Source organism: Dendropsophus ebraccatus, chromosome 12 (genome assembly GCF_027789765.1).
Source record: "Dendropsophus ebraccatus isolate aDenEbr1 chromosome 12, aDenEbr1.pat, whole genome shotgun sequence".
Taxonomy (NCBI): domain Eukaryota; kingdom Metazoa; phylum Chordata; class Amphibia; order Anura; family Hylidae; genus Dendropsophus; species Dendropsophus ebraccatus.
In genome coordinates, this window is record NC_091465.1 from 81,988,413 (window position 1) to 81,999,950 (window position 11,538).

The window sequence follows — 11,538 nt, forward strand, 5'->3', positions numbered from 1 at the left end:
CACGTCTCATTCTAGAGAAAAAATATAGTTTCTCAATCAACTGGTGTCAGTGAATAGAAGCATTACCTGGAGCTGACACACACAGGGGGTGACAACCAAGTGCAGACTCCTCACAGAAGTAAGGAGACGCCGATCTATCCATCTGTCTGAGACAAAGCTCTGTGCAGGGCCGATTCTGGCTTTCCCGCCGCCTGAGGCAAACCTCAGGTGGCCGCCCCCTCACTGGCCGCCCCCCCCCCCCCCCCCGCGCACGTCCGTAACAACCCGAATACCGCCGCCAACACCGGCATCCGCCACCCCCCCTGCTGACCACACTCACCCCCTGCCGTCCCGATCGCCGCCCCGAAAGCCTGAACGCGACCTCTGCCGACCCCTGGCACTCACCACAGCCTGGAGGAAGATGAGAGCTGCTGGGTGACGTCACTGGAGCCCGGCGGGACATGGGGGACATCCGTGAGTGTGGGCGGCTGGACGGCTGCTGCGGGACATGTGAGCGGATGCGGGGCTGCTGTCATTTTAGTTAAGTGAAACTTAACTAAAATGACAGCAGGGGGAACATTTTGCCACCCCCTGCAGGACCGCAGAATCTGCCGCCTGAGGCGGAATGCTCATTCCGCCTCATGGCAGAAGCGGGCCTGGCTCTGTGTGATATCTCAGATTGATAAGCCTCAGCCCTTGTATCTTCTGATACAGAGAATTCCTCTAAGATGTCTGTCTACAAATCCTTGGGTTAATCAGATCTCAAGATCTCCGCAATTTAAAGGGGAAGGTCACATGTAACACTTGGCCACATTTCACTACAGGGATGAGTAAAAGTAATCAATTAATTACTGCAATGAACCTGCAATGTGTGAACACAGGCTCAGGAATCTTACCCAGCATTCCTCTCCTAATTCTCTCTCCCTTCTTTTACCCCTCAGAATACATGTATACCATATACTGGAATCTGTGTGGTGTACCCCCACCTTCTCCATTAGTCCTGTCATTTAGACATTGATGGGCCACTCTGTACATATGTATACAGAGACACACATGGACATCTCACCTTCAACCCCTTGAGGACCAGGCCCAAAATGACCCAGTGGACCATGCAAATTTTCATTTTTGCGTTTTCATTTTTTTCCTTCTCCCCTTCTAAGAGCTCTAGTACTTTTCTAGTTTTTTAGTTTTCTATCTACAGGCCATGTAAGGGCTTATTTGTTACAGGAATAGTTGTACTGTGTAATGGCGTCTTTCATTTTACCATAACATGTATGATGGAATCCCAAAATTATTATTTATGAAGATATAAATTGGTGAAATTGTAAAAAAGAATGCAATATGGTAACTTTTGGGGGGTTCCTGTGTCTACGTAATGCACTATATGGTAACAGCGACATGATACCATTATTCTATAGGTCAGTCCGAACACAACCACATGCAGGTTACACAGATTCTCTAATGTTATATATGTATTTTTAATTAAATCCTTTTTTTTTTTTGCAATCAATTATTAATAAAATGGGCCTATTGTGACGCTTATAACATTTTTATTTTTTCCCCTACCGGGCTGTATTTGGTGCCATTTTTTTCCGCCATGATCTCTAGTTTTTAAGAATACCAGATTTGTGAAGATATGACGTTTTGATCACTTTTTATTATTTTTTTTTATATATAATGTAACAAAAAAATTGGTAATCCTGGCACTTTTTCCCCTCTTTTCATCTACACCGTTCGCCATTAGTGATGACGATTGTTACATTTTAATAGATCGGAAAATTACGCAGGCTATGGTATATTCTATGTTTGTTTATTTATTTATTTTTATATGTTTTATTTATATAATGGGAAAGGGGGGGTGATTTGAATTTTTATTGGGGGAGGGGTTTTGGGGTAGTGTAATAATGTTTTTTACTTTTTTTTACACACATTTTAAGTCCCTTTGGGGGACTTTTACATACAAATATTTGATTATGCACACTGACCATTGTTATGCCATAGGCATAGCATTGATCAGTGTGATAGGCGATCCGCTCATTGAGCCTGCCTGTGGCAGACTTAATCCTCAGAGCGCCGATCGGACCACACAGAGGCAGGTGAGAGACCTCCGGTGGTCCGTTACTATGATGCGGGTATCCCGATCGTTAAGTGACAGGACTCCCCCTGTCACTTACACTTAAATGCCATGGTCGTGCCGCGTTTAAGAGCATTTAAGGAGTTAATGACATGCTGCAGCGCGATCGCTGCAGTCTGTCATTAACAGTGAGGGCAGGGCTGCTTACTACAGCCGTCTCCCACCTCCTATGAAGCTTTATAGGAAAGGACGTAATGTGTGTGTTGGGGGAGATATATATGTGGGCTGGTGGGGTTTGTGTGCCAGAGCTGCTTTTCAGCCCCCAGACTGCAGAGAGTCCCACTTTGAACAGTATTCAACTTTTACTGGAATTAATCTTCAATGCAAAGCAAAATGTGCTTAAGTACTTAGTTCAAAAATCAATAACAACAATGGTAATGTGGTGGCCGTGGGGGGGGGGGGGTGTGCAGTAAAGCCTGGTTATGAACGGCCGGTAACTTGCCAGATGGTGATGTGTCACGCCACTGATGTAGTGGTTGGTCGGGATATAGCTGAGCCAGATGGTAGTTTCTTGTAACGACAGGTATGGAGGCACACCTGCTTTTAGTTTAAGGGGGCTGGCTATATCCTTTGCCCTGTGGTTGGTGACCTGCCTAGGCTGTAAAGGGGTCCCTTGGGAATTTAGCACAGTGGTCCGAAGTGGAGTTGTGACCCACTCAGATCATTGGTACCGCCACCCACAGAAAGGGGAGATGACCCAAGGATGAAGGAGTGACTGTGTAGGTGCCGGAACAATAATCACTGAGTCCTGTTTTCATAAATAAAATCTTCTTTATTGTGAGAATACTTTGTACAAGAGCTGATCATAGACTGCAGAAGTGACAGAAGAGAATCTGCGCTAAGAGACTTTGGAGTAGAAGAGCTGAGCTGATTTGGTTGAGTGCCGAGAAGTAGAGTGAGCTGAGAATAGTAGAAAGGAGTTTGTGCTGCAAGTTCAGAGTAGTGGAGAGGAGTTTGTGCTGAGAGTCCCAACCCAGGGTAGAAATGTTCTCTGCCGGAACTTTAGAAGAAGAAGAAGTAGAATACTGAGGAATACTTGAAAGAAGAAGTCTATTTGTGTTTTGACCTTTGTTGTTGTGATACCACCTGTTGCCCTACAGTGTTGGGTGAACTATCCTATTAGGGTGACACAAGCCCCAGACCTTGTTACCCGAGTTGAGCAAGGTGGCCAAGTTTACCTGGTTACAACTGTGCTGCGAGATTACGTAGACTTGTAGCAAGTTTGCTCTATCTGGATCAGTTCCTTTTGTTTCAAGATACTGTCCTGCACTTTTAGAAATGTTCACAGTGTGGGTTGGGGTGACCTATGACTCATCCTCTCTCAAGTAGTTTAGCACTGCAAAATTGGACCAAAGATAGCTTTGTCTCTCTCTGTCTCCCATGTGCGTCCATCCACTACCACACTCCTGATTGGACTACATTGGACACTGACTGGAGGAGGAACCTTGCGAAGCCAGGGCCCAGCTGGACCACAGAAGGGAACATCTTGTCTTGCGTCCTCTGTTTACCAAGACTTGGATAAGACTCACTAAGTGTGGGCGTGCACTTCCTCTCCCCATGTGACAACTTCCTATAAGAGGTGTAATGTCCCCTGTGAGTGGTGGAGAAGAAAGAGAATAGAGATAGGTGAAAAAGAGGAGAGAGCTCTTATTGGTGTGCAGATCAAAAGCAATAACCCCTTGTTCACTACAGCTGTGCAATATAAGTGCTAAAGAGAAAAGAACAAAAGCTATTCCATATACAAATGAGTGGCACATCCACAATAAATAGACTATATCCTCAAATATAAATATAGAAAACTTTATTAGCGCAAAGCACCCTGACATGTATGAATGTACCGCCCCTTCTACAGCTCATTAAGTGGTACAGGCTAACTATGTCAAAAACCAAGCATGAAATGTATGAGAAGTGTGTGTGAGCCTATAACCTAATAAACACAAAGCAAAAAGTGACAGAAGGTAAATATGGCCAAATTAGGGCCAAACATAGTAAGTCAATATCACCATAGAAGGGAGTCCATGTCGGGGTCCAGTGAACCCCACGAGACTTTCGTGGTTGAAACGGAACGCATCTGTCCTGACATGGACAGAGGTGGCAGCAGAGAGCCAACTGTTGGAGGCGGGAGTGGATTCCTTTGCAGTCAAGACTTCCGCTGCTGTCTGATGTTCTAGATGAGCGCCCCATCCTGATCCTGAGGCATCTGTAGTGATGATCAGCCATTCTTCTAATTCTGCCCCATATTTTATCTCCTGCCACCAGGCCAACTACCTTCTGATGTTTGTTGATAGAACATGGACAACATCAAGGTCTCTTGGGTTCCTGGACCAGGCTTGCAGAGCCTCGTTCTGTATTTGCCTCATATGCCACAACCCCCACAGAACTCCCTCTGCTGCTGAAGAAAGAAGACCCAGAAATTTCCTTAGGGTCCGGGGTGTCACTTGCCTGAGGGTCATTAGAAAATGACATCCTTTCTGAATTCTTAGCATTCGCTGAGGAGATAAGTAGTCTCATTTGTGATGCATCCACGATAAACCCCTGGAATTTATTTGTTGTGGATGGTTCCAAGTCTGACTTTTCCAGATTCACCAACCACCCTAGATGAAAAAGTAAGTCGAGAGTGATCTCAACTTGTGACATAGCAATGATCTGCTGCCGTCACTGCAATAGGATCAGTGACAGTAGACCGCTACTATCTCCTATGGGGGGCAGGGCATAACCTCTTTTGACCACCTCCATGACTCAAGGATCTCTTATCCTTTCTCCCCAAGATTCTAAGAAAAATTAAAGGCGACCCCCTACAGCAGGAGTACTCAACAACTTTTAAAGAGGGTCCACTTACCGAGGTCTATTGTCTGGTGAAGGTCCGACCAGAACATCAGTAGTAAACGTGTTTCAGTAGTAAACTTTTCACAAACATTGTTGAACTATTTACATACAGAATTTATGCTTATTAGTGGAAAAACTGGCTTTTTTTCTCTCATCAGCCCTTATGTAGCCCCCCTGTGCGCTCCCCAGTAGTATTTAGCCCCCCCCGTTGCTCCCCCAGTAGTATATAGTCCCCCCAGTAGTATATAGCCCCCCTGTGAGCTCCCCCCAGTAGTATAAAGCCCCCCGTGCACTCCCCCAGTAGTATATAGCCCCAAGTAAGCTCCCCCCAGTAGTATATATTCCCCTCGTAAGCTTCCCCAGTAGTATATAGCCCCCCCATAGTATATAGCCCCCATGTGCGCTCCCCCCAGTAGTATATAGCCCCCTGTGAGCTTCCCCCAGCAGTATATAGCCTCCCTGTGCGCTCCCCCCAGTAGTATATAGTCCCCCTGTGCGCTCCTCCCATCAGTATATAGACCCCCAGTAGTATATAGCCCCCCCTGTGAGCTCCCCCCAGTAGTATTTAGCTCCCCCCAGTAGTATATAGCCCCCCCTGTGAGCTCCCCCTCAGTAGTATATAGCCCCCCTGTGCACTCCCCCAGCAGTATATATTCCCCCCTGTACGCTCCCCCTCCCATAAAGTATAACATAAAAAAAAAAAAAACACTTACACTCACCTGGGTCCGGGTAAATCAGTAACATTATGAACCTTGTAGGTTTATCGGGGATTGAGCAATGTGCATGATACTTGGCTTTCAGTACCTATCCATAATGCCAATCTAGCTACCATGGTAATATGAAAACCCACAGTCTGTCCAAAGAACAAATATATAGGAATGTGATCATATTTAGGTATATGGCACCTGAAAAATTTCCTCCTGAATGAATGGAATCCATCTGGGGCCATGGAGCTTCCATACATGAGAATGAATGAAGCAGCGGTGATGCATGTATAATCGGCCACTCCATTCTAACGGGAGACTGGGGGTCTCTTTACTTAAAGGGAATGTTTCACCTAAATTTTCTTTTACTGATTACAGTCAGATAATAAAACTTGTTCTTATTCTAATCTGTTTCTATTTTCTGACTATTTTTTTTTTCACATTTACATTCACTTTCACTGTACATTGTTATGGGTGCTGCCATATTGCCTGGGCTGTTCTTAACAGCATTTAGTGACATGCTTTACAGCAAGACTCATGGACATAGATGACAATAGACACAGTCTGTCCCCTTGAGATGAATGTGAAACATTACTGAGCCTGCTCTGTGACCTTCAAAAAGGTTATTCCACAGGGAGCTGCTATTGTCTCCTCTATCTACCGGTGCCACATGACGCTGTAATGCTGTACAGGTCGCTTTACAGCAGCCTCCTCTTATCTCAGCAGCCTCCTCTTACAGAATGTCTCAGCTTAGTTTTAGCCCCAGTGGTGAGAATAAAAATTGCAAGATAAATTTTCCATTTTTGAAAATCTTTATTTTAAAAAAAGTCACCAAAAATTCTTACACAAAATCATTGGTCATTTTCTAATGACACATTCTCTTAAAGATCATAAAATCATTGTGTGTGTGTGGGGGGGGGGGGGGGGGGGGGCTCTATTGGTCAAACACCCAGCTAGTTATCCAGTATCCCATGGAAAACCAGGCCGGCATGGGGATATGACCTTAAAGGGGTTATCCTCCCGATAGGACATTAATATCAGCTGTGGAGCAGCCTGTTGATTGTTTATCGCCGCCAGTCTTTTAGTCGCCATTTTGTTAGTTCAAGGAATTGCAGATGGTCCCATTCAAGTAAAGAGGTCTCCACAACTATCTAATCGGCAGATGAGCGACAGATGTCGGACCTGTACTGATATGATATTGATGACCTATACAGAGGATGAACCATCTTAAAGATAACCCCTTTAAAATAACAATATATGATACAATGTTTCCTTTAGGCTATAATTACACATAGTATTTTCGTCAGTCTTTTGGTCATTTTTTTTTTCTAATCAAAACACAGAAACTGTGCAAATCTTCCATTATAATTTTGCCCTGTAAACAAATACTGACCAAAAGACTGACAGAAATACTATGTGTGAACATGGCCTTATTCTGTATGTTTCCAGTGACAATCAATATGGCTGCTATTGCATCTCTTCTTGTTTGGTATCCCATTGGGACACCATCAGGCTATCACTATGTATCCAGGATCTGTACTGGGAATCTCCTCAGTTCAGGAGCATCAGCAGCACCAGTGCTGTAACCGTAAAGACCTCCAGCCCTCTGTACATGGCGCTGGCTCCACCGTTACACAGATACTTCATTTCCATCTTCAGGAATCCAATATTCATTTTCTGGCTTGCAATGTCACAGAAGCTTTTTGTGGCACATCCACGATAGGATTCAATATTTTCAGCGGGTTCTGCACAGAAGTAAAGAATAATGTATGATGATGATGCTATGAATCACAGGGAAAAACCATTATATCATTCACAGAGGAAGACTTAATACAACAATATGCGCAAAAAAATTCCAAAGTGCAAAATTGTGCATTTTTGGTCGCATTAAATCTAGAAAAATTGTAATAAAAAGCGATCAAAAAGTCGCATATATGGAAACAAGGTATCGATAGAAATGACAGATCTTGGCGCAAAAAATGACACCTCACACAGCCCCATAGACAAAAGGATAAAAGCTCTATAAGCCTGGGAATTGAGCGATTTTAAGGAACATATATTTTTTTTTAAAAAGGATTGAATTTTTTTAAAAGCCATCAAATAAAATAAAATTTATAGCTGCACAGAGACCCGACTACTATAAGGGGGCACAGTGGGCATTACATACAGGGGTAGGCCGAAATGAAGGATACTACATGCTGACGGTAACATACAGGGGGATGCCTACATGGGAATACATATATATATATATATATATATATATATATATTAGAGAGAGGGGTGGTACAGATGAGGCCTATCTTCTATATGGAGGCACAAAGAAGGGTTATATATTATATAAGACCACGGATGGGGCCTTTCTACTATAGTAGAGTATAGAGGGGACTTAAAGGAATACTCCGGGCAAGTTCACTTTGAACGGAGCCGAGTCGCCTTTCTGTGCCATCATGTCAGCTGCAGAGGGTGTCTCTTGCTTCTTGCTGTGCTGCCCTCCCCTTCAGACATAGCGGTGTCTCTGAAGAGGAGGGGGGCACAGGATCCAAACTGGTCCTAAATACTACAGTGCATGGGGGCTGTACAGATGTAAGGATGGTGCGGAAGCTAATAGCCTAAAAAAATCTGTCTAGTAGATTCTTCCAAAACGAGTTGTGGCCCAGAGAAGTCTTCATGAGGGCCAGGCTAGATGGAGAAGAAAGAAAGAGAGAGCAATTCTGATCAGAGAAGACACCCCCCTGAGAGTCACTGAATGTAACTGCACTGTGATCACTTATATGGTTTACAGAGCCTGTGTACCATTGATATCTACCGCTATATCGGTCACTGTATGGGTGATCTTTATATACTGGATTTTATTTAGTAATGGTTTTGTGGTATTAGTCACTATGTGGTGTTAATGGTTGTAGTCACTGTGTAGTGATAATATCTGTTGCTTATATACTGGAAAAGATCAACCTATTGACAGAATCATGTGTTTTTGGACACTATTTGACAAGTCCAGCATTGACTTACCTGTAATTTTATTCACTAAGAGAAAGCAGCTGTTTTCACTCCCAGCACACTCCATGGATATGGTTGCCTTACATGCTTCATTGGCATCTCCACACACCTGGCAAATTTTCCCATTTCTTTGGGTGTTGGTAGGAGGCACTGACAATGAGAAGATATTATTATTATTATTTATTTTAATTATTTATTTTTTATTTTTTATTGTTTATTATTATTATTATTATTATTATTATTATTATTATTATTATTATTCAACAGTATCCTAGAGGACCAATAGAAAACAAGTAACACATTCACCCAACAGCCGAACCAGATTCAGGGGGAAGAAAAAAAGTTTTATCTAAATGTCATAAATGTTCCAATGTGGTTCATAAATCATACCACAAGATGGCACTACAAATGTATTCTTTTATGTAGACGAAAGACACTTACCAGTAGGCAAGGGGGAGGTGCAGTTGTCAGTAGAACAGCAGGACACACCCATTCTGACACTTCTGTCCATAATAGTGTAACTCCCCGTCTTATTACAGTGAGATGTGGGTCCGCACCCTCTGAACAAGGAGTCATCTGTCTTCCCATCTACAGATAAAATACACAAACAGTCAAGATGGACTGAAATTGTCTGTAATGTCCTAATAGATATCAGATGGGAGAGAAGGAAAGGAAAAGGAAAGTAAAGGGAAAGAAAAAGGGAAAGGTAAGGGAAAGAAAAAGGGAAAGGTAAGGGAAAGAAAAAGGGAAAGGAATAGAAAAGGGAAAGGTAAGGGAAAGAAAAAGGGAAAGGTAAGGGAAAGAAAAAGGGAAAGGAATAGAAAAGGGAAAGGAAAGGGAAGTGAAAGGGAAAGGGAAAAGAAAGGAAAGGGAAGGGGAAAGGGAAAAGAAAGGGAAAGGAAAGGGAAAGGGAAGGGAAGGGAAAGGAATAGGAAAGTCTTACCTTTGGTGGTCAGTATGTATGTACTGGTACACACTTGGCCAGATTGGCAGGTTTCTGTTGGCCCTTCTGTGCAGGTGTCAAGACCAAGGGCCATACACTGCGTGCACTGGAGAGAAAAACCTATTAATAAATAAAGAATAAAGTATATGTTATAATAAATGCTGATAATAATAATAATAATAGTTTGTAATAGTAAATGCTATAGTACAGTTTATTGCAGTTATCTGCCAGAAGACCTGTACAAAGATAATATCCCTTAATATGTCACACTTTGTTTTAATGATCATATATATATATATATATATATATATATATATATATATATATATATATTCGCCATCTTATTCTACTAAGAACACACAGGGAGCTATGTCAAATTATTACACTGTATTATCACTTTTATATCTTTCTTCTCCCCAATAACAGAACCCGGGTAGTAATCCGCCTCTCAGCAGTTCTGTGGTTTACAGCTCAGAGCTTATGGCTGTGGTTTCTGTGTTTTAGTGTTTCCTCTCTATAATCACTTCTAGGTGTTTCCTTTGATGTTTGAGTTGTAGATCACTACGACTGGAGGCCGTGAATTCCTGGTTGTAGATCAGTATGGCTGGAGGCCGTGAATTCCTGGTTGTAGATCAGTATGGCTGGAGGCCATGAATTCCTGGTTGTAGATCAGTACGACTGGAGGCCATGAATTCCTGGTTGTAGATCACTATGGCAGAGGCCATGAATTCCTAGCAACTTTGAGTGGGATGGTGAAGGAACTATTATATAAAATTTCCACCATAAGGGTATGTGCACGCTATGGAATCCGGGCGGATAATCTTCTGCGGAACCAGAAACATGGCCCAACTTTCCTCTATGCGGACCCTAATTTTATATTCCTCTTTCCTCTATGCCAGGCATGTCCAAAGTCCGTCCGGAGGGCCATTTGCGGCCCGCGTTCCGAACTTTTACGGCCCCCCAGGTATCCAGCTTGCTATTATCTGCCTGTGTTATAAAGCATATAGCATGTAGCATGTAAAATGGTCGGCCCTCGCACATGTTCATTTCATCAAATTTGGCACTCTTCGAAAAAAGTTTGGACATGCCTGCTCTATGCGGACCCCTATTTTACATTCTTATATAGCACATTACATGAAGGCAAAACATAGGGAAGGAATCTTCTCATCTCAAGTAAAGGGCTACTGATGAAGTTACCCGTTCTGGGCCTTTATATGCCCAGTGCTGAAAAAGTGAGGTCAAATTTAACATTTTTAAATATTTAAAAGTTAAAATGATTCGGGTTGACAGATTCAGTTTAAAACCTGAGGAATCTTATCTGGAATCTATCTTCAATTCCTACTCTCTTCTCCCTGTTGCAAAACTACAATTCCCATCAAGCTTCAGCTTTGGTTGTCCAGGGATGATGGGAATGTAGTTTTGCAATAGCCCCAAAAGTTCCCTATTCTTACTTTAGGATCATATATTATCTCACACAATACACTAAAACTCACCAATACACCAATACAATGCAGCCCCACAGTCCACAAAATAAAATTATATATATATACAGTCCTGATATTATGATATTTGGGGAAAACATTTAGAAAACAAAGTATTAGCCAGTAAATATAAATAAATAACACTTACCTTCCCTTGCAAGAGCTGAGAGGAGACACAACAATATCCAGGGCGCGGCCATCTCAGCTGTGATCCTGAGAGTGAGTGCAGACTGCAGTGTAAAGGTGAAGAGAATGACCCCCTCATATATAGAGAGGGAGAGGAATTTAAACAACAGGATGGGGGTGGGGGTGGGGGGCAAACAGTGACCAATGAGAGGCAATGTAGATTACCTGGAGGCATACAAAAGGTGGTTGTAAAAAAAAAAGACCTTTTTTCTTTTTCTAGACAATTAAACAACACTATGTATATATATATATATATATATATATATATATATATATATATATATATAT

General features: G+C 42.6%; 1 protein-coding gene across 1 annotated transcript; it reads right to left on the minus strand.

Annotated features, from left to right (window-relative positions):
* Window positions 1-7,194: 7,194 nt before the first annotated feature.
* LOC138768822 (phospholipase A2 inhibitor NAI-like) lies at window positions 7,195-11,264 on the minus strand. Its single transcript, XM_069946779.1, has 5 exons — window positions 11,213-11,264; window positions 9,584-9,703; window positions 9,082-9,228; window positions 8,653-8,790; window positions 7,195-7,424 (listed from the first exon to the last, which is right to left on the minus strand). Exons 1-5 carry the CDS (start codon window positions 11,262-11,264, stop codon window positions 7,195-7,197), a joined length of 687 nt encoding a protein of 228 aa, XP_069802880.1.
* Window positions 11,265-11,538: the final 274 nt, after the last annotated feature.